The sequence below is a fragment of the Oratosquilla oratoria genome, chromosome 34 (assembly GCF_046742065.1).
Source record: "Oratosquilla oratoria isolate Oo_2021 chromosome 34, ASM4674206v1, whole genome shotgun sequence".
Classification (NCBI taxonomy): domain Eukaryota; kingdom Metazoa; phylum Arthropoda; class Malacostraca; order Stomatopoda; family Squillidae; genus Oratosquilla; species Oratosquilla oratoria.
In genome coordinates, this window is record NC_134810.1 from 34,960,770 (window position 1) to 34,984,553 (window position 23,784).

General features: G+C 39.2%; 3 protein-coding genes across 3 annotated transcripts; all 3 read left to right on the forward strand.

The window, feature by feature from the left end:
* The first annotated feature begins 5,460 nt into the window (after window positions 1–5,460).
* Window positions 5,461–11,704, forward strand: LOC143018191 (U1 small nuclear ribonucleoprotein C-like). The gene is made up of 6 exons (XM_076173379.1): window positions 5,461–5,559; window positions 7,860–7,902; window positions 8,123–8,231; window positions 10,165–10,242; window positions 10,367–10,576; window positions 10,670–11,704. The coding sequence occupies exons 1-6, from the start codon at window positions 5,552–5,554 to the stop codon at window positions 10,765–10,767; spliced, it is 546 nt and encodes a 181-aa protein (XP_076029494.1). The 5' UTR covers window positions 5,461–5,551; the 3' UTR covers window positions 10,768–11,704.
* A 3,379-nt stretch (window positions 11,705–15,083) lies between these two features.
* On the forward strand, window positions 15,084–20,209 carry LOC143018384 (zinc finger MYM-type protein 1-like). The gene is made up of 3 exons (XM_076173741.1): window positions 15,084–16,038; window positions 16,167–18,318; window positions 20,086–20,209. The coding sequence occupies exons 2-3, from the start codon at window positions 16,943–16,945 to the stop codon at window positions 20,207–20,209; spliced, it is 1,500 nt and encodes a 499-aa protein (XP_076029856.1). The 5' UTR covers window positions 15,084–16,038; window positions 16,167–16,942.
* A 431-nt stretch (window positions 20,210–20,640) lies between these two features.
* LOC143018192 (uncharacterized) lies at window positions 20,641–22,143 on the forward strand. Its single transcript, XM_076173380.1, has 2 exons — window positions 20,641–21,122; window positions 21,540–22,143. Exons 1-2 carry the CDS (start codon window positions 20,876–20,878, stop codon window positions 21,983–21,985), a joined length of 693 nt encoding a protein of 230 aa, XP_076029495.1. The 5' UTR covers window positions 20,641–20,875; the 3' UTR covers window positions 21,986–22,143.
* Window positions 22,144–23,784: the final 1,641 nt, after the last annotated feature.

A 23,784-nucleotide genomic window follows, 5' to 3' on the forward strand; every position in this document is an offset into this window, starting at 1 on the left:
AACATAAGCGTTCGGAGGTGGGTGCAAGAGGAAAAGTGACTCCTTGAAAAAATGGCAAATGAAATTTTGTCTGTATAGCTAGATATGTTTTTTTTTTTTTCTATGTTTGATGATCGGCTAAAGTGATACGAGGAAGATATGACTTCCCAAGAATATCTGTGAGAATGGTTTAACCTTCCCACAGCGTAAATGTAAAGGAAAATTGTGAAAAATCTAGGCATAAATTCCTAAGATCTTTCTTTACAATTGTGTTCTCGACTTAAGTATTTCGTGTTTGCACTCTAATTATCATAAAATGAATATGATTATCAAGCAGAGAAAAATGCTTTCTATTTGCAGAGGTTCCAGGGCAGTGCTCAGGCGAGCTCCGGTAGCACTACATCACTGTCGTATTAATGAACTCTTGTCACCCATACACAGTCACTGGAATCCAAAGACATGGTCTGCAGAAACAGCTAGCTCCAAATTTGGAAAGATGCACGGAAAGTGTTGTGCAGCTGTACCTCTGTTGGAGATGGAGTTTCTCGTTTGATAAGCGAGAGAATGTATTGAATCCCACCAAAAATAGTACATGGTGTATGTACTAGCTTTGATCATCACGTCCTTAGTATTCTGTACATCAAGGAAGGTGACCATCTGTTTACCAATGTCCCTTGCACAAATCCTGCCAATTAGAATTGATTCCCCACTGATCCCAAATGCAGAAACTATCAGCCAGTAAAGGTTGCGCCTCTGTCTTTCAGAGACATGTAGTGCCGCGCCGCTGGTCAAAACCATGGCCGTCACACAACTTGAACTTGAAAATTTGGGAATATGATTCCCACGGGTTTTTATGGTGAGCCTGTCACACAGCTCGAGCTTGGCTTTTATACTCGCTGTAGTTGGCAAACATAGTTCGCAAAGACGTCCCGGCCAGCCAGCGGCCAGCCAATCAGGAACTCTGAAAGCTGTCTGCTCTCCGCTCCAGCACACTCAACAAGCGCCAAGCAATCTTCGCCGGCCGGTGGCGGCGAGACTTTTCTCCTTTGCTGCTACCTGTCTGGCACAAGGCTGACCTCTTCGTTGGCGTCGGCAGGAGGGTTTACACTTAAGACAAATACACACATTTCCCAAGTCACGTAATTCTCTGCTTTCAGAGTTGTGCTTGGAAGAAAAGAGATACACACACACTTAGCGGAAGCCCTTAATCCAACTCTGATTCAGAGCCCTTAACTCTTCGCCGACTGGTCGTGGGAGAGGAATTGGGGAGCCTCTCTTGTCGACCGGCCCGCACCCACGCCCTGGTCTCTTCACTGACGCTAGCGAGTGGATTTACACTTCTGACATTTACACATAATTCCCAAGTCACGCAATTCTCTGCTTTCAGAGTTATGCTTTGAAGGAGAAAGATAAAACAACACCCGCCCGCCTGCCCACCCACCCACCCTTGCACCGCCATTGGATCCACTCTCCTAACTACGCTTCGGATATCGCTCGCTCGTCGCTCAAGCCCATCCCTGGGGCTAAACAGGGACGCTCATGCCCAACCTGGGGCTAATCAGGAACGTGTTACCTAGCTGGGGTTAATCAGCATCTCTACACGCGGGAAGTGAACTCTGCTCACTCCCCGTAAGATAACACACATCTCTCACGAATATAGCTACGCCCCACGCACAAACATCTACACGTATTTTTTCTTGGACTAGAACTCGCTTCCTTTCTAACTTTTTCTTATACTACATCTTCTCATTTCAGTTTACCTCCCCCTAAGATTTTTCCGTTTTCCACCTTCACTATTACGCCTCCTACCATTTTCTCAACTTTTGGTGATTCTAATCCCATGCGTCGGCGCCGCTGTCCAAATTCCCTGCCCATTTCTCCCGAGCCACGACCACCAACCGCCCCTAATCGCTCACGTAAAAGCGCATTGGCATTAGCCCTCTTTTATACACTACTATCTTTTCATTTTCTTACAGACATTCTTCCCCTCCCACAAAAGCCGATCCCGCGCGAGCGGGTGGTCTTACCTAGCAAGTCGCAACTTCTCTCTCGACTTCTCTCCTGGACTCAACTCCAAGCAGCAGTTCTCTCCAGCAAGCCGCCTCGGGACCAGTTCTCTTCAGCAAGACGGCTCGGGACCAGTTCTCCCCAGCAATTCGCCTCGTTCCCTCCTGTGGCCCTTCATCCAAAGCCACGACGCTTGATGAGGCCCTCACTCATGACCTTCCCTCTACGAGCCCTCGTCCGTGACCTACGAGCCTATTAACCATTAAATCTTAGTGTTAGTGATACTGTGAGTCTCATTTCCCTGGCTTGTCCATACCGAACCAAACCCACGACAGACACTCTTGATTTTTCATGATATCCTATGACACCCTCGACGTCATAAATGGGAGTATATTGGTGTTTGAACTACAGTGCACCGGCATTGCCAGCAAGTCGGTGTCTTCCACCCGCACCTGAAAACAGAATAAGATATTTGCAAAATGCTTTAAACTATGAAAAAATACAGACAACATCAAATCATGTAAAGCCGTGTCCAGACGATCGGGCGTGCCCGTCGGGCAGCGCGCTTGGTGTGCAAATTCTGCCGGGCCTGCCCGTGGACGTTGTCCACACGACCGAGTTGATGAATAGCTGAGCGTGCCCGACGATGCCAGTAGCGTGTGGAGTGCGGTACGACAAGGATGGCCCCTACCATTGTCAAGAAGATATTGTCTAAAGAGAAAGAAGACAAAGAAACGTGGGATGTGGGAAGGGAGCCTGCTGTGGATTCACGATATTAACTTGCGTCTGGCAGGGTCGAAGCTCCAGCTACCGGGCACCGCCTTAGTGATTTCGCTTGACGAGCACTCGGGCAATTTGACCGTTTGACCGTTAAATGCGGCCGCCGATCAGGCCCGCTCATATGGACAGGCCTTAATGGTGCTCTTTAACAAAACCCTTACATATCAACGTGGCACATCAGAATAAAACACAACGCAGCGAATTTTCACCCAATAGAAATGCAATATAACGATGCTGTTTTACTGACCTCAGCAGTCATCTATAGGTGCTACTATAGGGTATTGTAAAGACTGACCACTCAACCAGACTTTTCTACGAACTCAATCTTTATATCAAAACGCGTCTTAGCGCTTGTCCATCCAAGGTTGAAGCATGTTCGAAATTATATCTGGCTCCCTTAAATTTCAAATTTATGACCCTTTCATTGTTGTAGAGACCATCCCCTCTTCATATATTTTTTGTTTACACCTCTACCTCTCACCCTTCTCCATTTCCTTTCTACCATAAAATTATCTTTTGGCTACATAAGCGTAGAAAAATCAGAGGGAATGGTAATGTAAGAGGGCTTTTGCCAAAATACGCTTTTTCGTAAGCGATTAGGGGCGGTTGATGGTGTACGGGTGTGGGAGGCTGGACTATAAAGTGATACTGACCTTATATGAACATCCTTGTTGCAGTTCCAGCTGTGACCGCTAATCTCTGAGCGTGCTCAATGAATCACTTATAGTTAGCTCTCGGATTTAACACACTTTCTTCTTGAACTGATAGAACTGAACTTGACTCTGTGATAATAGCTTAGAAACTGACTTGTCTTTAACTTCTCGAGAACTTTGACATTTAAACCCTTCTACTTAACTTTAAACTGAATGATTTAGAGTGCCAGAGGAGACTGAAATTTACTCTGTTGCAGGCCAGGAGGAAACCTCTGGAAAAGATAGACTCCTCCTACAACTAATTAAGATTGGCTACGATTATCTCTATATTCTACTACTGGCCAATGGGAACACATGCCTTTTCGTAAATATCTTTGCCTTCCTCAGACAGGCTTGATTCATTAGGGTCAGAGGAGGTCACGTGTCCATTACAGAAAGGCGACCTCAGCAAGACAGAAATGTTGCTTATGGCTCGAGAAGAGGCTCCGCACGCGATGCGATGACGAAAACTAGTATCGACTAATATCACTGTCTAGTATCAACCAATGGTGATGTTGCTGTTGTCAAATTAATCACCACAAGGGGAAATATATCATATTTTGTTGATTCTAATGCAAAATTAGTCGATTACGGTAAAATATTCACGGCTTCTTTGACCTTTTTTTGTTTGTATTATGCCTTGTGGGAGGCAAGTCCAGGCTAAAATTGCCGTCACCTAAAAGCGCTGCCCTCCGGGCATATACCCTTCCACTCTATGTGAGGGCCCTGATTACCACCAATGTTAAGCTGACCCACTCGTTACACGTTGTTGCGGCAGGTATACCACATTTACCAGCAACCTGTGGGGATAGGCCTAAAATGCGTCGAGGTTTCCAAGGAACAATGATGAAGAAAGATGAGTAAACCCGAAGAGCTGCCATGTCCTCAAATTGACTGGTTCTTTCAAAATTGAAAGGCCTGGCTTTGAGTAACATTATATATTTTTGGCTTCATTCTCCAAATTCGGTTTTCGTTAACTTTGACGATAAATTTTTAGTTTCGACCATGGGCGCAATATAACAATAGAAAATTAATCATTAATTTTGTAAATTATAATGTATCAACGTAATATGCAATTTTGTGAGCAGAAATAAAAAACAAAAAAGGTGCTAAAACAGATTTCGTAAGTAACGAAGTCGTGTTGGACGAATGGTACGCCATGTTATGATAGATACCGACGTCGAAGAAATGAAAAGATGATAAATTCGTCTAACCTAAACTAAACTAACCTAACTTAACCTGTGTTTAATAAATCATTACCTGCAAATTAAATGTCATCCGGCTCGTCCTCGTTGTCGTCGTCGTGAGAGACGTTGGCGGGCTTTTCAACCACTCTCTCAGCTTGCGGGGTATAAAAAGTTCTTGCAGCTTGAAGGAATGCATGTATCTCCGCTCCATAACATTCCTTCAAGAAAATGTAACTGGCGAGGTACTGTCGGAAGTACCGAGGCCGTCAATTGACAGACGACAAGATGGCGTTCCGGTCCTATGCTACCGACTTCGTTCATTAGCATATTTGCTTGTAGCAAGGTACTTTTTATTTTCATTTCCGCCCAAAAAATTGCATATTACGTTGATACATTTTAATTTACAAAATCAATTATTAATTTTCTATTGCTATATTGCGCTCATGGTCGAAACTAAAAAAAATACCACATTGATCATAGAATGTATTAAAACATCAAATAAGACACTGCACCAATTAGTACATCTAATTCATCCAATTCACATGAAACTACGTACCCCACATCCTTTCCATTATTTATTTTGTATATGAAGTGTTGCCCCACTAGTGTATTCCTACTAAATATAGAGGAATTTTGTATGTAATCTAGCAGAAAAGCTTAGTGTTATCTCTTTTTCTTTTTTGGAGGATAGCCTGGCAAATGGTAATCTATTTATATAATGAACAAAAAAAAATCTCTTGTTATTTTCTGTTTATTGTATTTGTGTGTCCAATATAATTATTTTTTAATCTAGCGGTAATGTTTCCTTTCGATATGGCACCACTAGCGAAGCTAGAACCTTGTTTACGTTGGGAACGACTGTATGCTACAAGCGGCTGTCCCTGAGTGCTCCAGGAAACATTTAAAATGCCAAAGTAAGTATATAAGTAAGAAAGTTGATATTCTAGAATTTATTCATTATACGTAGTGATTTAATGGTGCATGAAAAGCTTTTGGAACTATTCCAATGGTTTCCTGTAAATCAGGAGTTTCTTTTAATTTAGCACCCCTCACCTTGGGCTTGGACAGGGTTGTAATGATGATTATTCCGCCAACCTCTGATAAACTATCTCTCCCTTCTCAATAGGGACCCGCACAGGGCTGCCCTTGGGCAGTATTATATATAGGGATTGAGTATGGGGGTGGCAAAATAAAGAATAGGATTATAGGATAGGTGTTGTGGGCTAGCTTATTGTTACTTAGTGAAGTTCAAGTTCCGAGGTCGATCCTCACAGCCGTAGTGGGCTACCGCTGCTGTGATATTAGGGTTAGGAGAAATACTTTGATAATGTTGCATTGCTATTTTTGTGATGATATTATATCTTGAGTTGCACCAACTGAGCCAGCTTTAATATTGCTAAGTTGACCTCTTGCTGATTTATCACGTATTGATTTCTGCATTTAATTTTTCCAACTTACAAAAGACAAGTTTATTTGGATATGTGGTTCTGGCAAGATGTAACAATAAAAGGTATTATTTTAGTTGTGCACACCTACGCAATATAGCATTAGAAAATTAAGTACTAATTTTGTAAGTTATAATACATGAACATAATGTGCAATTTTCTTGGTGGAAATGAAAAACAAAAAACCTTGCTACAAGCAAATTTATGGTATTTTTTTAGTATTGACCGTGGGTGCAATTTAGTAATAGAAAATTAATCATTAATTTTTTGTAAATTAAAATGTATCAATGTAATATGCAATTTTGTGGGCGGAAATGAAAATAAAAAGTACCTTGCTACAAGCAAATATGCTAATGAATGAAGTCGGTAGCATAGGATCGGGACGCCATCTTGTCGTCTGTCAATTGACGGCCTCAGTACTTCCGACAGTACCTCGCCAGGTACATTTTCTTGAAGGAATGTTATGGAGCGGAGATACATGCATTCCTTCAAGCTGCAAGAACTTTGTACACCCCGCAAGCTGAGAGTGGTCGAAAAGCCCACCAAAGGCTCTCACAACAACAACAAGGACGGGCTGGATGACATTAAATTTGCAGGTAATGATTTACTAAACACAGGTTAGGTTAGACGAATTAATCATCCTTTCATTTCTTCGATGTCGGCATCTATCATAAACATGGTGTACCATTCGTCCAACACGACTTCTTTACTTACGAAATCTGTTTTAGCACCTTTTTTGTTTTTTATTTCTGCTCACAAATTTGCATATTACATTGATACATTATAATTTACAAAATTAATAATTAATTTTCTATTGCTATATTGTGCCCATGGTCGAAACTAAAAATTTACCAAATTTACTAACAAACAAAGCCATTAGGATACGGTACAGATGCCATGCCAGTCCAGTCACTATCAGACAATGGCTTTCACATGGACTGGGTGCTCTCCAACTCCAGGTGACGTTAATATGCGCTGTTACAAAGAAAATAGGGCTTGGATTTAATGAGAGAACACTGAGTTCTGCCATTGTCTTAATTGCCTGAGGTACAATAATAATCAGGCCATCAGGATCCATGACGATGACCCGGATGATCTTTAGAATTTGAGTCATCGAATTACTAAACATTTGTTAGGTTAGAATAGACTAATTTGTCCCTCTTTCATTTCTTTGACCCATCAAAACAAACATGGTGTATCATTCAACCGCTGCGACTTCATTAGTTAGAAAATACATTTGAGCAATTTTTTGTTATTGATTTCTGCCAAGAAAATCATATATTACGTTGATCTATTATAATTTACAAAATGAATAATTCAATTTCTATTGCTATATTGCATATGTGTGCACAACTAAAAATTTACCCAATAAAGAGGAGTTGCCCATTTTCTAAACCCAAAAAAAACCTCTCTTCCATTAGGAGATGGCACTGTGTCTCCACATTGGGCCCAATATATCTTTATCAACTTCAACTGTATTTCTTACATTTTTTCATACGTAGAGACAAAATTGATGACTTTTCTCCTCTCTGCCACTTTGAACGTGTAACCTAGAAACAGCCCCATGCTGATACAATACAGACAACAGTCTAAAGTTTCTTTACAGGGAGTTCTGTAGAAGGCTGCAAAGACTGTTGCCAGCCACTTTGGGGCTGCAGGTTTTCCACTTTGTGAATCTCAAGGCAACAATTGATTGATTAATATATTTTTAATAGAAGAATTTTCACCTTGTGTATTCAGTGGATCTTAAGATTTTTTTCTTTTTTCAGATATTATTGTGACTACTGCGACACATACCTCACACATGACTCGGTAAGGATATAGATTCTATATGTTTCAGATTAGTTTCCCATTGTTATTTATTCTTTCATTCTTTAGTTTGATAGTTGTTGGTTAGTATCATGTAAATTTCTACCCTTCATGGTGTTGAATCATGATATGATATAAGAACATTCATAATTTGTATTTGAGTTATGATTTGTCATATCCTTTGAGAAAGAAATAATTATAGTACATTTTTTTTTTTTTTCAGCCCTCAGTAAGAAAAACACATTGTCAGGGACGTAAGCACAAAGAAAATGTGAAGATCTACTACCAAAAATGGATGGAAGAGCAAGCACAGAGCCTTATCGATGCTACAAGTAAGTTGTTTCCTTGGATAAATTTTGTATGAAAACTATATGTGAGTGTGTATCTATGTAGTTGTATTTACCTAATTGTATATGTGGGTGGAACTGTGTTCATGGAGGTCCCATAACCCATAATGACCCAGTGGCTGAAAGAATCAAGATAGAGGCAAAAATATGTCATAAAGACTATATATGATCTTAATAAAGAAACCCAAGGTGATTGAAATTGTTCAAAGTAAAACTGATTATGTTCTTGAATTGATTCTGAAAGTAGGGAAGACAAAAAGCAATTATCACAATGCTCCTTTGTTTTCTATGAACATCCTCCACATTCATTTTCTAAATGCCTGCCTGCCACTTTTTGTTGTTTTCAGGGTAAAGAAATTAACATATCTAACCTGATTAAGATAATCTAATATAACCTAATTGAGAACATGCCTTGTCACCATTATGTATTCTGAAGGTGGGTGTAACTCAGGCAAAATTGCCATGCTCATTGCATATAAATTGTATAATTTTGAAAACTAAGTAATTTTTTTTTAATAAAAATAAGAGAATATATATATATATATATATATACTAGAGCAAAATGTAGAAGCATATTTGTGTATAACTCAAAAATTCTGCTGTCAGAGTGAAAGAAAAAGTGGAAAAAATATTGTATTTTGGCTGTCAATTGGAGCCCTCGTCAGTAAGTACGAGTACTTTACCAATGAGGGCTGCAGTTGGCAGTTGAAATATATATTTTTTCTTTTCCAGTTTTTCACTTGATGGTGAAATTTTTGTGTGATATATATGGTAAATATTGTTGTTTATTAAAAGGACAATGGGCAAGATACAGGGATGACCCATCATCCAGGAGGAGCAAAGAAAAGAGGGAAGGGTGGTGAATGGGAGTAGAGTGGGTGGTAGTGGAATTATGCCATTTGTGGCCTTGCTGTGGATGTGCTGTGTTTAGCTGCAATGCTTTTGACCCAGGGCAGTGGGTGAGATGCAGGGATGAACAATCATCCAGGAGGAGCCAAGAAAAGAGGGAGGGATGGGGTGGTGAATGGGAGTGTCGAGATGTGGTGATGAAATGGGTGGGAGTAGATTTATGCCTTTGACTTTGGCTACCACTCTTGTAAGGGGGAAAAGCCAGTTGGTATACATATGCATGTGTGTACTTTGGCTACCACCCCATGTAAGGGGGTATGGATATATTGCTGTTCATAAACAAATGACCAGTGACGTATCAATTTTATTATGTTGTATAGGTGATGCCACTATTATTGGTTTTATAAAATTGAAAATTAAGTAATACAGTTACTCTTTTTGACCATTTTTTATTGAAAATAATTTGTGTAGAAAAGGTAGAATTCCAGAGGGGGAAAACTATATTGCTATTCAAGAATTATGCATCTTAGTTTTGAATCGGTAATACCAGTTATTACCCTATATTTACCAGTTCACCTTGGTGTACTTGTATGATATAATATAGACGTGTAATGTTAAAGTTATAATTGAACGTGGTTTACCAGGATTGAGGTTTTTAAGTTTAGTAGAATTCCATTTCAGGGGTAAGATGTTAGAATGCAGACATGGAAGCAGAAGTGTCATTTAGTCTGAAGTCAGAAGTGTTATTAGTGTCTGAAATAAAAGTTTTCTATTGTCCTCAGTCTGGGACTCTGAGATAGAATATTATATGCCACCCTGATATGTAGGAATGGAGATTATTAATGTGTTTAAAGTTTCTATAATTCATATGAGTTTAAGCTGCAGTTGTTGGATGCAGGGATGACTCATCATCCATGAGGAGCTGAGATGGGATGGGGTGGTGGGATTAGGTACATGCCTCCGACTTGAATACCTCCCTTGTAAAGGGGGAAAAGCTCTCGGTATATAGATAGTGCTTGTTCATTGTTTAGATGCATTTGTATTGATGACATACTTTTTTTTCAAACAGCTGCTGCTTTCAAAGCAGGAAAAATTCCCAAAGGAGCAGCTATTCCTCCTCCCAACACTGTTCCTGGAGAAATGATTTGTAAGTTTTTTCTTGAAAATGTTCATTGTATTTTATGTATTTGATTGAACCCCAAACCAGTTTTGATATATTTAGATATTCGTTATTGTCATTTTTCTTATGCTTCAATATTTTTCTCATCCAGCTGGTCCAGGTGGCCCTGGTCCAGCAGGCCCTAATGGTCCACAGGGGATGCCTGGACCACAAGGTCCACCCCGTGGACCTGGTATGGGTCCGCCTGGCATGCAGCCTGGAAGCGTGCCTGGCATGCCACCCATGGGCCCAAGAGGACCCATGATGGGCCCTCCAATGATGGGACCTCCAGGTCCAGGAATGCCACCAGGGATGATGCCTGGTAAGGTTTTATGTTCAAGGATTTGTGTACACACATTGCATTTATTTCACTGAATATGGAGGTGTAAAAATTGTTTTTGTACGTTTCTTTCAGGCATGAGACCGCCAATGGGTCACATGGGACCAATGATGATGGGTCCAGGAGGCATGAGACCGCCAATGATGGCAGGACCTCCACAAATGAGGAGTTGAGACCTAAGTCTCAAAATTTTATAGATATTTGTCTGCTATTGCAGATTGACTTTTCTAGTTTATAGATATGTTCTTAAATTTCCCCTGTAACACTCTTAGGACATCACTTCTTTTTACATGCTGTTGTGGAAGATAAGAATGCTGCCACAGTATTCCTATACATGTCATAAAATGTGACTAAATAAGGCAGAGTGAGGGGACAAGGGATTCCTTTTTCTTTGTATGTTTCTTCCATGACTTGACCACTGCCCTTGCAAGGGAGAAAAGGCAATTGGTATGTACTGTACATGCTCAATTAAGGCTTTGTGTATAGATCAACCCTTGATTTATGGTACATGTTAGGATAATGGAAAAACAGAACAGTAATAAAACACCATATTTCATTACATATATTATTTTATTCAGAAAATTGTCCTTTGAACATGCAGGCTGCTAAGCCTGAAACACCAAATGTCTGCTAGATTGTTCACCATTTATGGCACATCATACTGAAACACTGTTAGTTTGGCTGCAATCTTCCAGTCAGTACTGCCATGTTAGATGTTCTATTAAGAAGCCTTTGACCTAAATAGTATCATATCATGAAACTAATTCATATGAGAGACATTGTACTGTTATGTTGGAATTGGTGATCCATTGACACTGGTCTGATTTGTTATTTTTTTACAATGGATTTCTTGTTTATCGACTGCTATGTATTTGGTGTTTTAATCAACAAATACTGTTATGACAATTGCTTGAAATGGCAGAGATATACCTATAATTGGTACATATTTTATGTTTCCATTATCTATCAACAGTAATGGGTAAATTTTTCATGTTTAAATCTAAAAGTTGCTCATTGCCCTTTCTAGTATAGATTTCAACCTAAAGAAACCATTACTGACATGTCAACCCCTCAATTTTTTGCCCAAAAATTTAATTTTCACAACTAACTGTACAAAAGTATATACAGTACATATACAATTCTTGAAAAATATAAAAGACATGTAATTCTTCGTCCCCTCTTTATAATAAAAAGTGGAACTTGTCAATATTACTGGTATGATATATCCTCAACCTGGTCACTGCTGGTAATAGATATAAATGTTCAGCATTGCTGTCTAGCTAAGTAAATGATTAATCAATACATTGGCCCAAGGTTTTTTACAGGAGACCCACAGCTTCCATATGACTGGCAACAGCCACTGGGTGGGCCCATAGATCACTTGGGGAAGAAATATTGTGTTGTCCTGTATTCTATAACCTGGTTTGATCATATTTTCTGTGTTTATTATTACTGAGAGTAAGGGAGAATAAATAAAACAGCAGTGACTTTATATTTTATAATGTGAGTAGTGTGATGCATCATACATATATAGCAGCCAATACTGTGCACAAGAATTTGACTCATACTGAAAAGGTTAAAGCTGTTTGAAAAAATAAAGAATTGCAAGTTGTAATTATAGAAATATTACTATGTATTGCTACATTGCTTCTGACCCAGTGCAGTAGGCAGGATACAGGGATGACCCATCACCCATGAGAGGGGGGAAAGGGTGGTGGATGGAAGTGGAATGGATGGTAGTGGGTATGTGCCTTCGACTTCATGACCTCCCTTATAAGGGGGGAAAAGCTCTTGGTATGTAGACAGAAATATCACAAATAAAAACACTATTTGCAATAACTGCATGACTAGTTAATTGTAAATATTACAAAAAATAAGGGATTTATATATCTAATTCACTAACAGATTAATTATGTTTGAAAAAAATAAAGAATTACAGTTAGATTGTAGCTTTAGAACTATTACAGATAAAATACATTTGTTTTTCATTTGCAATATTTTCTAAACAAAATGTTTTTTAAATTCACTTCTCACCTCTGGTTAATCCTACCTACAAATGTCTTTTAGATTATCACTTTATTTTGGGATAATCCTAGCGGGATGTTCCAGTACAGAGGAGAATGACCAAAATGATACATGGACTCAGAACTTCACCTTACAAGAACAGGCTCAGACACCTTAACTTATGCTCTCTGGAAAAATGCAGTGATCTAAGATTTACATTTAAGAGGGAAATAGGAACTGGTTTGTCAACAGTGGTCAACAACTGGAATAGACTTAACCATGTAGTGAGCACTGAAACTATCAGTTGTTTTAAGAAAAGGTTAGACAACTTTATGTAACGGACATGAAACTGCCTAGTGTAGGCCTTATGGCCTCTTGCAGTCTTTCATCTTTATGACCTGACACTACTTCTGACCATTTCCAGTCACACCTATCCACAAATGTCTTGTAAAGGGTGTATAGGAGACAACTATTTATCGCACCAATTACTCCTTGTATCTTCAATTACTTTTATACATTCCTTGAGGATATGCAAAACTTGGAATGGAAATTAAGCTTTATTATAATTTATAAATCAAAGCCCATGGCATAGGAGTTAAAGTGTTAGAATGGATTAGAGCTTGGATTAGTAATAGAAAACAGCGGGTCACCATAAATGGAGTAAAATCTAGGTGGGGCAATGTTACTACTGGGGTCCCCCAGGGCTCGGTTTTGGGTCCCTTGTTGTTCATTATGTACATAAATGACTTAGATGATGGGATAAATAGTGATGTTAGTAAGTTTGTGGACGACACTAAAATAGTATGCCTAATTAGGTCAGGAGACGATGCAGAGATTCTGCAGGATGATCTTAACAAATTGTTCACATGGTCAGTGAAATGGCAAATGAGCTTCAATATATCTAATTGTAGCGTGTTAAATGTAGGGCTACACAACCCTGAAAATAGATACAGCTTAGATAACGCGCTTTTAGAGAAAACTGAGTGCGAGAGAGACTTGGGAGTTCTAGTGAGTCCGGACCTTAAAACCAGGAAACAGTGCATTAGCACCAGGAATAAAGCTAACAGAGCATTAGATTTCATTGCTAGGATAGTTATGAGTAGAAGTGAAGAGGTGATTATCAAATTCTGTCCAACGTTAGTTAGACATCCTTGACTAAGTGGTACAGTTTTGGTCTCTGTCCTACAGAATGGACATCAATTCACTAGAATCAGTACAGAGAAGAATGACCAAAATGATACATGGACTCAGAAATTTGCCTTATGAAGAGAGGCTTAGGCACCTTAACTTACACTCTCTGGAAAGACGCAGAGTGTGGGGTGATCTAATAGAGGTGTTCAAGTGGATCAAAGGCTTTAACAAGGGTGATGCAAACAAGGTCATCATATTGAAACAACAGGGCAGGACTCGCAGTAATGGTTATAAACTGGACAAATTTAGATTTAAAAAGGAAATAGGCAAGAATTGGTTTACTAATAGGGTGGTCAATGAATGGAATAAACTTAGTAACCATGTAGTAAGTGCTGAAACTATCAGTTTTTTAAGAAACGATTAGACAACTTTATAGATGGGGATGACAGGTGGTGATGGATATGGAGCTGCCTAGTGTAGGCCTTATGGTCTCTTGCAGTCTCCTTCATTCTTATGTTCTTATAGCTTGAAACCCAAGGCTAAGTCCCTAAAATCTAGTACTGGTGAATAATGAACATTTTAGGTATTGTTCTAATAAGAAAACCAAGGATAACTCAAAAGCATTCTTGAGATGTGTAGGGAGATCTTGCAAGGCAAGAATTCATACAGTGAATGATGAAGTAACTATATTCATGAACCTAATCATGGATCCTCTTCCACTAAAGTCTGAGCACAAGAAGTTAAAAAACCCAATTGAAAACTACTTAAATTTCAGAATATGATCCAACAAGAAGTGTTGTTGGACCAATGATCACTGATGAAGATGAATTTTCAATTTTCCACATGCCATCTTTTCATCATTGGGAAGAAATGTGCATCAATGGAGACAGAAAGCACAAAATGCATAACCAATTCCACAGCAAGGAAATAATTTTGGGATACATATGAATCCTGTTTTCTTACAACCAGAGAAAAATTATCACTTATTTCCATCTCATCTTAACTCCCTGTGGATGAAGGGTCATCTCCATCTCCCGCCCACTGCCTTGGGTCAGAAGCAATACAGTACAACACAGTAAATCCACAGCAAGGTAGCTCCACTTAACTGGGGACCAGGGCCGTTTCTAGCTATAGGCGGTATAGGCGATTGCCTAGGGCCCCCAACCTACCAGGGGGCCCCCGGCCGGCCCAATGGCTGGGTAACGCTACCGAAGGTCAAATATGAGCCTGTGCCTCTCCCGCCCGCCGACGCAAATAAACAACACGCCTCTTGCAGTGTTTGTTATTGTTTGAAATTTTTTGATCATCTGCTAAAAATATTATCTTGTTAAAAATCACCTACATCTTATTTAATCTAAAGATATAATATGATAAGCATTAATTGGCTTTATTTATTCATTTATGTGTTCACTAAGCTAGGGCTTATGGCTACAGATGTTATTAATTGTTGATTACAAACTCTTTTTGGCCATTAGCTTACTATTCTTTGTCCAATTGTTTGGCTTTATTTGTCACTGGAATTGGCATCACCAGCGTTCTTGTTTACTCTTTGGTCGCTTCATGCTTAGCTTCTAATAGTGTAAATTTGTAAGTTTGTGTGTTCTGTGACTGTAAGTTGGAATTCCTTTTATTATATTTGTATGCACAATAGGAAATGTTTGTATTCTATGGAATGTTTACCTTTTCCACCTTTTTCAATATTCAATGTTCATATATGTTCATATGTTCAATTTTGTTTATTTTGTATCGATATTTTATCCAATCCCTTATTCATTTATTCGCTTATTTCTTTATTATCAAAATTATGATTATTTATTTTCTCACTTCACCTACCTAATGAAAAAAACACTACATGGCAGGACCGAGGTTAGCTCAAAAGGAAGTGACAGAAATACATGAATTCTATTCCGTTTGTCGTGTGGTCCGTTTCTCTAGTTCGTATATAATATTAAGATAACCACAGGCTCAACAATCACCCATTTGTTCACCTTTCAGGTCTACCCGAATTTCGTGTATGTAGAATTATTTTTATTAAGGGGTATTTAAAAAGTTTACACTTTACAGATATCTGTGTTAGGCCTACACTGATCAAAATAATCATATTTATTCTACTCGAATATCGTGTATGTAAAATTGATTCCATGTATTTATAAGGTTTTCACATAACAGATTTCTGTGCTAGGCCTACATTAGACTCTAAGACTCGCCAATCATCATTCCCGTAATGGCATCAAAACGAATTTATCTCAGCGGAGCAGAGAAACGAAAGAAAAAGAAATTTGACGAAGAAAAATGGTCAAAAGAAAAAGGTAATTCATTATCGTTTATTTAATAATTTAAAGAAACATATTAAAGTTTGGTTTAATTGTGTTTTCTGATTGGTGAGTATTATTTTAGACTAACGCCTAATCATCTAAGGAAATTTGTAATTTTGCAGGATCAATTCTAAAATATATTGGAGCTCCAGACAGCAAGCCAGAGGAATATTCTGAACTTCCTGAACAGGATGCTCCAGTGCCATCACATTCATCAGGATCTGTCCAGAAAGCTGTACTGCCACCAAGACCACCACATTCCCCAGAACCACAGAAGGCATCATTTACTTCTGAGCAGCCTCCCATTTATTCTAAACCACTAGATCCTGCTAACTGGCCAACCATTCTGTCTGATGCATTTAGAACGGATGCAGTAGGTAGAGGGCCATTTCAGATTAGTTCTGATTTCACATTTCCCAAAAAAGAAGACGGAAGAAGTTTTCATTATCATTATTTTTGTAGAACATTGGTTAATGGAGAAAAGATGAAGAGGACTTGGCTTATCTACTCAAAAACAAAAAATGCTCTCTATTGCTTTTGTTGTAAATTATTTTCAACCAAAGAACAAAAGTTAGTGACAGAAGGACTGACAGACTGGAAAAACATAGGCACACTTTTGAAAAGTCATGAAAGCAGTCCAGCACACATAGCGCACATGGCAACCTAGAAAGATTAACAACTCTGTTTGCAAACTGGAAAGACAATAGACCAAGCTGAAAGAACACTATTGGAGGCTGAAAAGAGGCGCTGGAGAGATGTCCTGACTCGCTTAATCGCCATTATCCAATCCTTATCCGAGAGAAATCTTGCATTTAGAGGTTCATCAAACACGTTACACCAGCAGAATAATGGGAATTTTCTAAAAGAGGTGGAGCTGCTTGCTAAATTTGATCCTGTCATGAAGCAGCACATTGAGCGTGTTGAGAGTGGCCAGTTCAGTCATTCCAGCTACCTTGGAAATATCATCCAAAATGAACTTATTGCTCCAATCAGTACTAAAATAATGGACACAATGGTGATTGAAGTTAAACAGTCCAAATATTATTCAATTATTTTGGACTGTACTCCCGATGTAAGCCATCAAGAACAGATGTCAGTCGTCATAAGGATTGTCAAAATGGATAAGAAACCAGAAATTAAGGAACATTTTATGGGGTTCCTTGTAGCTTCTGAAACAACAGGTCTTGGTTTGTCATATCTAATTATAAAGAAACTGACGGAACCGAATATTCTCCTTGAAGATTGCAGAGGACAATCATATGATAATGGTGCCAACATGAAAGGGAGAAACAAAGGAGTTCAAGCCAGACTTCTTGAGAAGAACCCTCGTGCACTCTATGTTCCATGTGGAGCACATTCCCTAAACTTGATGATATCTAATGCAGCAACAGCTTCAATAGATGCCACTAGCTATTTCGGCACTGTTCAGAAACTGTACAACCTATTTTCAGCCTCACCACAAAGATGGGCAATCCTAAAAGATTATGTCACTGTTGCACTCAAGACCTGGAGTGACACAAGATGGGAGAGCCGTATTAATAGCATAGAAGCTGTGCGGTATCAGGCCTCTAATATAAGGGAAGCTTTGTTGAAGGTCAGGGAAGTGTCTGATCCTCTGACCAAGGTTGAAGCCCAAAGTCTGGCAGAAGAGGTGGGGTCATACCGATTTATCATTTGCACAGTCATATGGTATGACATTCTACACATTGTGAACCATGTCAGTAAGCTCCTGCAGTCTCCTAAAATGCAGCTTGATGTGGCAGTTGACCTCCTTACTAAAGCGAAAACATCTCTAACTAACTACAGAAGAATTGGATTCACTTCAGCTCAAGTCTCTGATAAAGATATGTGTGAGGAAATGAATGTAGAGGCTGTACTCAAAGAAAAGAAATTAAGAAGTACAAAAAGACACTTTGCTTATGAGGCCGCAGATGAGCCCATTGCAGATGCAATGAAGAGGCTAGAAATAACATTCTTTAATGTTGTTGTTGACACTACCATTCAATCCTTAACTGATAGATTTAAAACTCTGAGTGAAGTAAGATACCAATTTGGAGTGCTGCTCAATTTCCAGAAACTGGATGATCAGTCATTGAACAACCAGTGTGACAAACTATGCAAAACATTAACCTCTGGAAATGAAAGTGACATTGATGGAAAGGAACTGGCCATGGAAGTTAAACACTTACCAAGTTTGCCCTCAGACGAAATGACTGCTCTTGAGCTCCTCACCTTTATCCACAAAAAATATTTTGAGGAATTGTATCCCAATCTGTGGGTTGCACTGAGAATTGCCTGTGACTGTGGCCTCAGCAGAGAGGAGCTTTTCGAAGCTGAAACTCATCAAGACCTATTTAAGATCATCTATGGGGCAGGAGCGACTCAGTGGTCTTGCAATAATCAGCATCAACCATGAAGTGGGGAAAGACGTGTTGTATGAAGACATCATTGATGATTTTGAGGGCCCCTAACTGCCTCTTGCCTAGGGCCCCCACAAAGCTAGAAACGGCCCTGCTGGGGACACCCCTCTCTGTCCCTCCATGTGGAAAATAGAGAAAATGGGGAGAAACCTCTTCAGGCAGCATCAAAATATCATACATACATAACCATTCCTCATCTCCTGCTCCCTAGTGTGTTATGACCAAAAGGGTGGTGGCACACTAAACATTTTTGCTAGCATGCTACTTGCTTTTGCTACTCACTTTAATTTTTTTACTCAAAGTGAGTAACATGTTACTGACTCTTGTTGCTGGAAAAAGTGGATAACTTGCTGGAAAGAACAACAGCAAGTATACAAGTTTTTATTATACACTTATTAAAGCATTGAAAACAACATGATTTTTTACTACTGCAATAATAGACTCGTATGTAAACAGCAGATTATTTGGTGGGAAGATTTTTTTTTCCATTTTCGTTAGCCGGTACCCAAAGTGTCGCCAGCAAAACATTCCGTGTGACGGGTACGCACGAGTTTGCCATCAAAGCACGTACTGAAAGTGAGTAGCATTCTATTGAGAAATACCTAGTGTGCCGCCATCTTTGGGGAGACACCACTACAATCGCACGCTGGAAACTGTACGGTCGAGGTGCGACAGCCCTTCCCTCACTATCCGCTTGAGTGCACAGCCACTGTCATTCTTAGGGCTCAGCAGGGCCCTCACATAGGGGGGGGGGCACTTCTAGCCTGTACTTGCCGCCCAGACTGACAAAACAATGATAATAATAAAAAAATCACAGAAGCCCTTCATATTTTACCGTAATCGACGAATTTTGCGTTTGGATGAACAAAATATAAAAAAATCCCCTTGTCTTCTCTACAACAGGGACATAAAATGCAATTTTTAACATTTATTTAATTATTTCGCAAGCCAATAGCTATAACAGGCAGTGAGAGATGGGAGAGGGGGTGTCACTGAGAAGGGACTTGGGTATCAGCCCAACTCATCACGGCAAAAGTGGCGCGGCACTTCACCAACTCCCATTCAGAGGCAACTCAATTTTTGGGGGGCACACCTTCGCCCCAGCGCCGCTTGCAGTTAAGAGGTGCCTCCTCTCCCTGACCTCAGGGCACGACCACTATTAACAGTGGCATCGCTTGTTATAGATCACCTGCAAGGGGTCCGAGCGTGTACTAGCGTCACAAACCACGGGAAAAAATGAAATAAACTACCATCCTCCCTTCTGACAAATCACTTATTATCATTATTATACAGTACAAATTACCTACAACCTTGTATATACAATGACCTACAAATTTATTGACCTGACTTTGTGCACCACCAGATCTCTTAGACTATAAATGATTGTTAATACCAGACCTGCACCACAGTAATTATTTCCTCTTTCTCCTCACCACAACACATGCTCCCCACCCCACTCTCTCAACCATCATATATTCGATGGTCCCATCATTGAGCTTAATGGAAAATGTTTCAAACGGCTATATCTACAACCAAAACAGTAGAGGACTATCCAACAATCGACAAAACACTCCTATATTATAAATCATATAACTTAAGCAGCACAATTTTGAATCTAAAGAATACTTGCCGTCTACATCACGACACATGGTCCCCTGGCAGTAACTATATCCCAGCATCACAGCCTAGAGTTGTCCTTTTGCCGACTGCTAATATATCAAACCCTCGAAAATCTCATACGTTAAAAAAAAAAAAAAAAAAAAATGAGCCAACCACGCCATAGCTTATGGCGAACATACTGCACATCTCCATAATCACCTCCCAAACCTGTCTCCATAATGTAATTTGAACAAATTCTGAATTAGAATACCCCACCCTAAGGTGGTGGCACACCAGATATTTCGCGCTAGCATGCTATTTGCTTTTGCTACTCACTTTGATTTTAAAGGAAAGTGAGTAGTATGCTACTGACGTTTGCTATTGGGAAAAGTGGATAGCTTGCTGGGAAGTACCAACAGCAAGTTTTGCTGCTCATTTGAGTGCTCAAATAACCCACCATTCTTGGGGCTTTTAATAGAATTGAGCATGCATATCATTGTTCATACGTGAGTTTCTTATTCTCTATCTATGTCACTATACATTTATTCAAGCATTTAAATCAATATGAAGTCAGTATTCATTTTTTTCATTTGACTACCGCAGTAATAGACTCGTTTGTAAACATAGCCTTTGTTATTGTTTTCGCTAGCCGCTAGCCAAAAAGTCACCAGCAAAACATTCCCAGTGTGACAGATGAGCAAGAGTTTGGTAGCAAAGCAAGTAGCAAAAATGAATAGCATGCTAGCGAGAAATTCTTAGTGTGCCGCCACCTTAAACATAGCCCGACTGAAAAGAATTGTATCCCAAGATTCATGAAAACAATGTCAATGTGGAGGAGAATGTCTGACTGTGGCTCTAAAAAAGTGCCTTCTCGTAAGGTGAATTGGAATTCTGAACAAATACACACGCTTCTGGAATGCTGCAGAGAATTCCCAATACTGTGGGATCCTGCACATGAGCAATTCAGTAAGATTCTTCTGAAAAAATCCCACTGGAGGGACATCGCAGAGAAACTCAAGCATGAATTCCCTGAACTGGCTGCAATTAATTTAACTGGAGGTATTTATCTGTATTTTCTTTCTTGCCCTTTGCAACCTTAAGGCAGGTTAGGTACCACTAGATACCCAGGTTCTGATTAGGTGAGGTCAGATTTGCCTAAATCAAATACATAATTATAAATATATTACTAATTACTGCATTTTATGCTTTTATCTCTGTTTCCTTCTATATTCAAGTCTTGCTGTTTTTGTGTGACTTAACCTCACCAGTAATTGCCCCTTGGTCAATTACTGGGACTTAACCCTGGAGGCTGGACTTACCCTCAGTGGCCTATCAAAATTAATGTACACTTGATATTAATATGGTTTGCAGCCACTCAATGGCAGTTGTATTATTAAAAAGGAATTTTTTTTCTTCACATTTTACACATACTTATCAATTACCCTTCCTGAGATTAATGTTGCTGGTATTTTGCAGGTGATGTCCAAGCCAGGTTTGCTATAGTTAAAGGATGTTTTCAACGAGAGGTAAAAAAGATCCACAACACACCTGGATTAAGTGGTGGTGTACGGCCAAAGTGGGAGTTTTTTGATGCGTGTTCATATATGTTGCCCCATAATGAGTGGTCTGCTACAACAGCTTCATCAATCTCATCAAATTCATCAGCTAATTCTGGTCCTCCCAGAAAAAGAAAGAAAATTAATAACTCAGTTGATCAGAAAATTGCTCATGCATTTACAGCAATTAATGGGATTTTAGATAGTGAACCACCAAAATCAACCCTGGTTAAGCACACAGTTTCAACAATTGCTTCCTACTTGTCTGCCCTTAAGGATGAAAGACAGAAAGATGTAGCAGCAAAACTTCTAAATGTTATTCACAACGAACCTCCACTTTCACCAGATGACTTTGCGCTCAACTAGGCACTGTTTTTTTTATCGTTATTATGCTTTTGATTAATTTATTTTTATTTTATTAATATTTTGTGTGTGTGTGTTAAATGGTCAGGTATGTTTATACCTCAACCACTTGGCCAATGTGATGTGATATTTTGTATTAAACTGGCATTTTTTTTTGAAAATTTGTTTTATACATTCCTTCTCCCATTTCAGAAAAATGAGTACAACTGAACCCGTATGTTGGCTGGTGTATGACGCTTTTGTATTTTCATATAAATTTTGTATCATAATACAATATAATAATATGTTAAAGTGGAATGGAATTCTGTAACATGAAACAAACTTTTATAATATTTGTATATTACTACATACAATATGTACATACATATACCAAGGCTTTTTCCCCCTTATAAGGGAGGTAGCCAAAAAAAGAAAAAGGCATGAAATCATTCCCACCCATTCCATCCCTAAATACACTCCACTCCCCTCCACCCTCCCTCCCATCTTAGCACCTCCTGGATGACATACAATACGTACCTAAGAATAAGTAAAGTGATAGGAAAGACTGCAATGAAGGGAAGATCTAGTGGAGTGGGGCCATCCGGTCTTGCCAAGCAACTTGTCCTTCAATATTGAAGTGTGCAAGGAATTGACCCCTCACTGCTTCTGGCTCATTTCTTGCATTACAAGGAATATGCAAGGATCCCACATGGTTCCAGAGACCTCAGGCTACCTAGCTTTACTGGTGCTGCCCCAATGGTGTTCCTGCCATACCTGCTCATTGTATGTACATTCATCAGAGATCTTTAAACAGAGGTAGTTATGAAGGACATCACCAAAATTATTTCAGTATAATTTTGGGAAGAGACTAGGATAGCTTGTTGGAAAATATTAAACTTTGGAGGCAATATACCAAGCACATTTTCAGAAGTGCACCTTGTGTAAGATAGCCAATAGTTATAGATAAAGATTTTAAGGACCAAGTCTTTACCAGGGTAGGGTTTCACAAGGTTCTCATGGAAGGATCATTACTAACCACAAACACTTGGACACAATATTTGAGTATAGAGGTGAGGTAGATGGTGGGATCCTGATAAAGTTTTCCTGTAAAACTTCAGTGAGTATTTGTTCCAGACGCCTCCATCACTTGCATGCCAAACTCCACCAACATCAGCATACAAGAATTTATATCTGGCATCAACAAGAGCAAGCACAATTACACACAAGTTACTTTTGTAGTCGTCTGTTGGCCCAGATTTTGCAGGTTCCCAAGGAATATTCTCTTCTTATCCAGACCTACAATACAGTTGGGAAATTGCCATTTGTTATTGTAATATGCCTGCACTTGACACCACCAAACTATTGTCTGAAGTAGCTTCAGATTATTTGTACATAACATTTGGTACAGGACACTACATACCTTGAGGATGATTTGGCTCATTAGGTTCAGACTGATCCTGTAGGATACTCTAATGACTACTTTGATTCTCCTGGAATTGTGTACAGTTAGATTTGACGATTGCCGGGTTCCCATTCTCTTTCCAAAGAATGTAGAATTAGAAAAGGGCAAATATATGGACTTTATTTAAATGAATATTATTTGATTATGTAGATGATAGACTGTTTAGTTATTCATAGTTCATTCATTCATTCATAAAAAAGTCTTGTGGTATTACCTATTACCTCTAAGTAAAATGCACATAACAGATCCTTTTTGTAGTTCTTTACAAGAATACTGCCTGCTTTCTTTTCCCAGAAATGAGCCGTTTCCAGCAGAAACATTAAAATCATCAAAACAGCCAAATAAACTAAAATACTCTAGG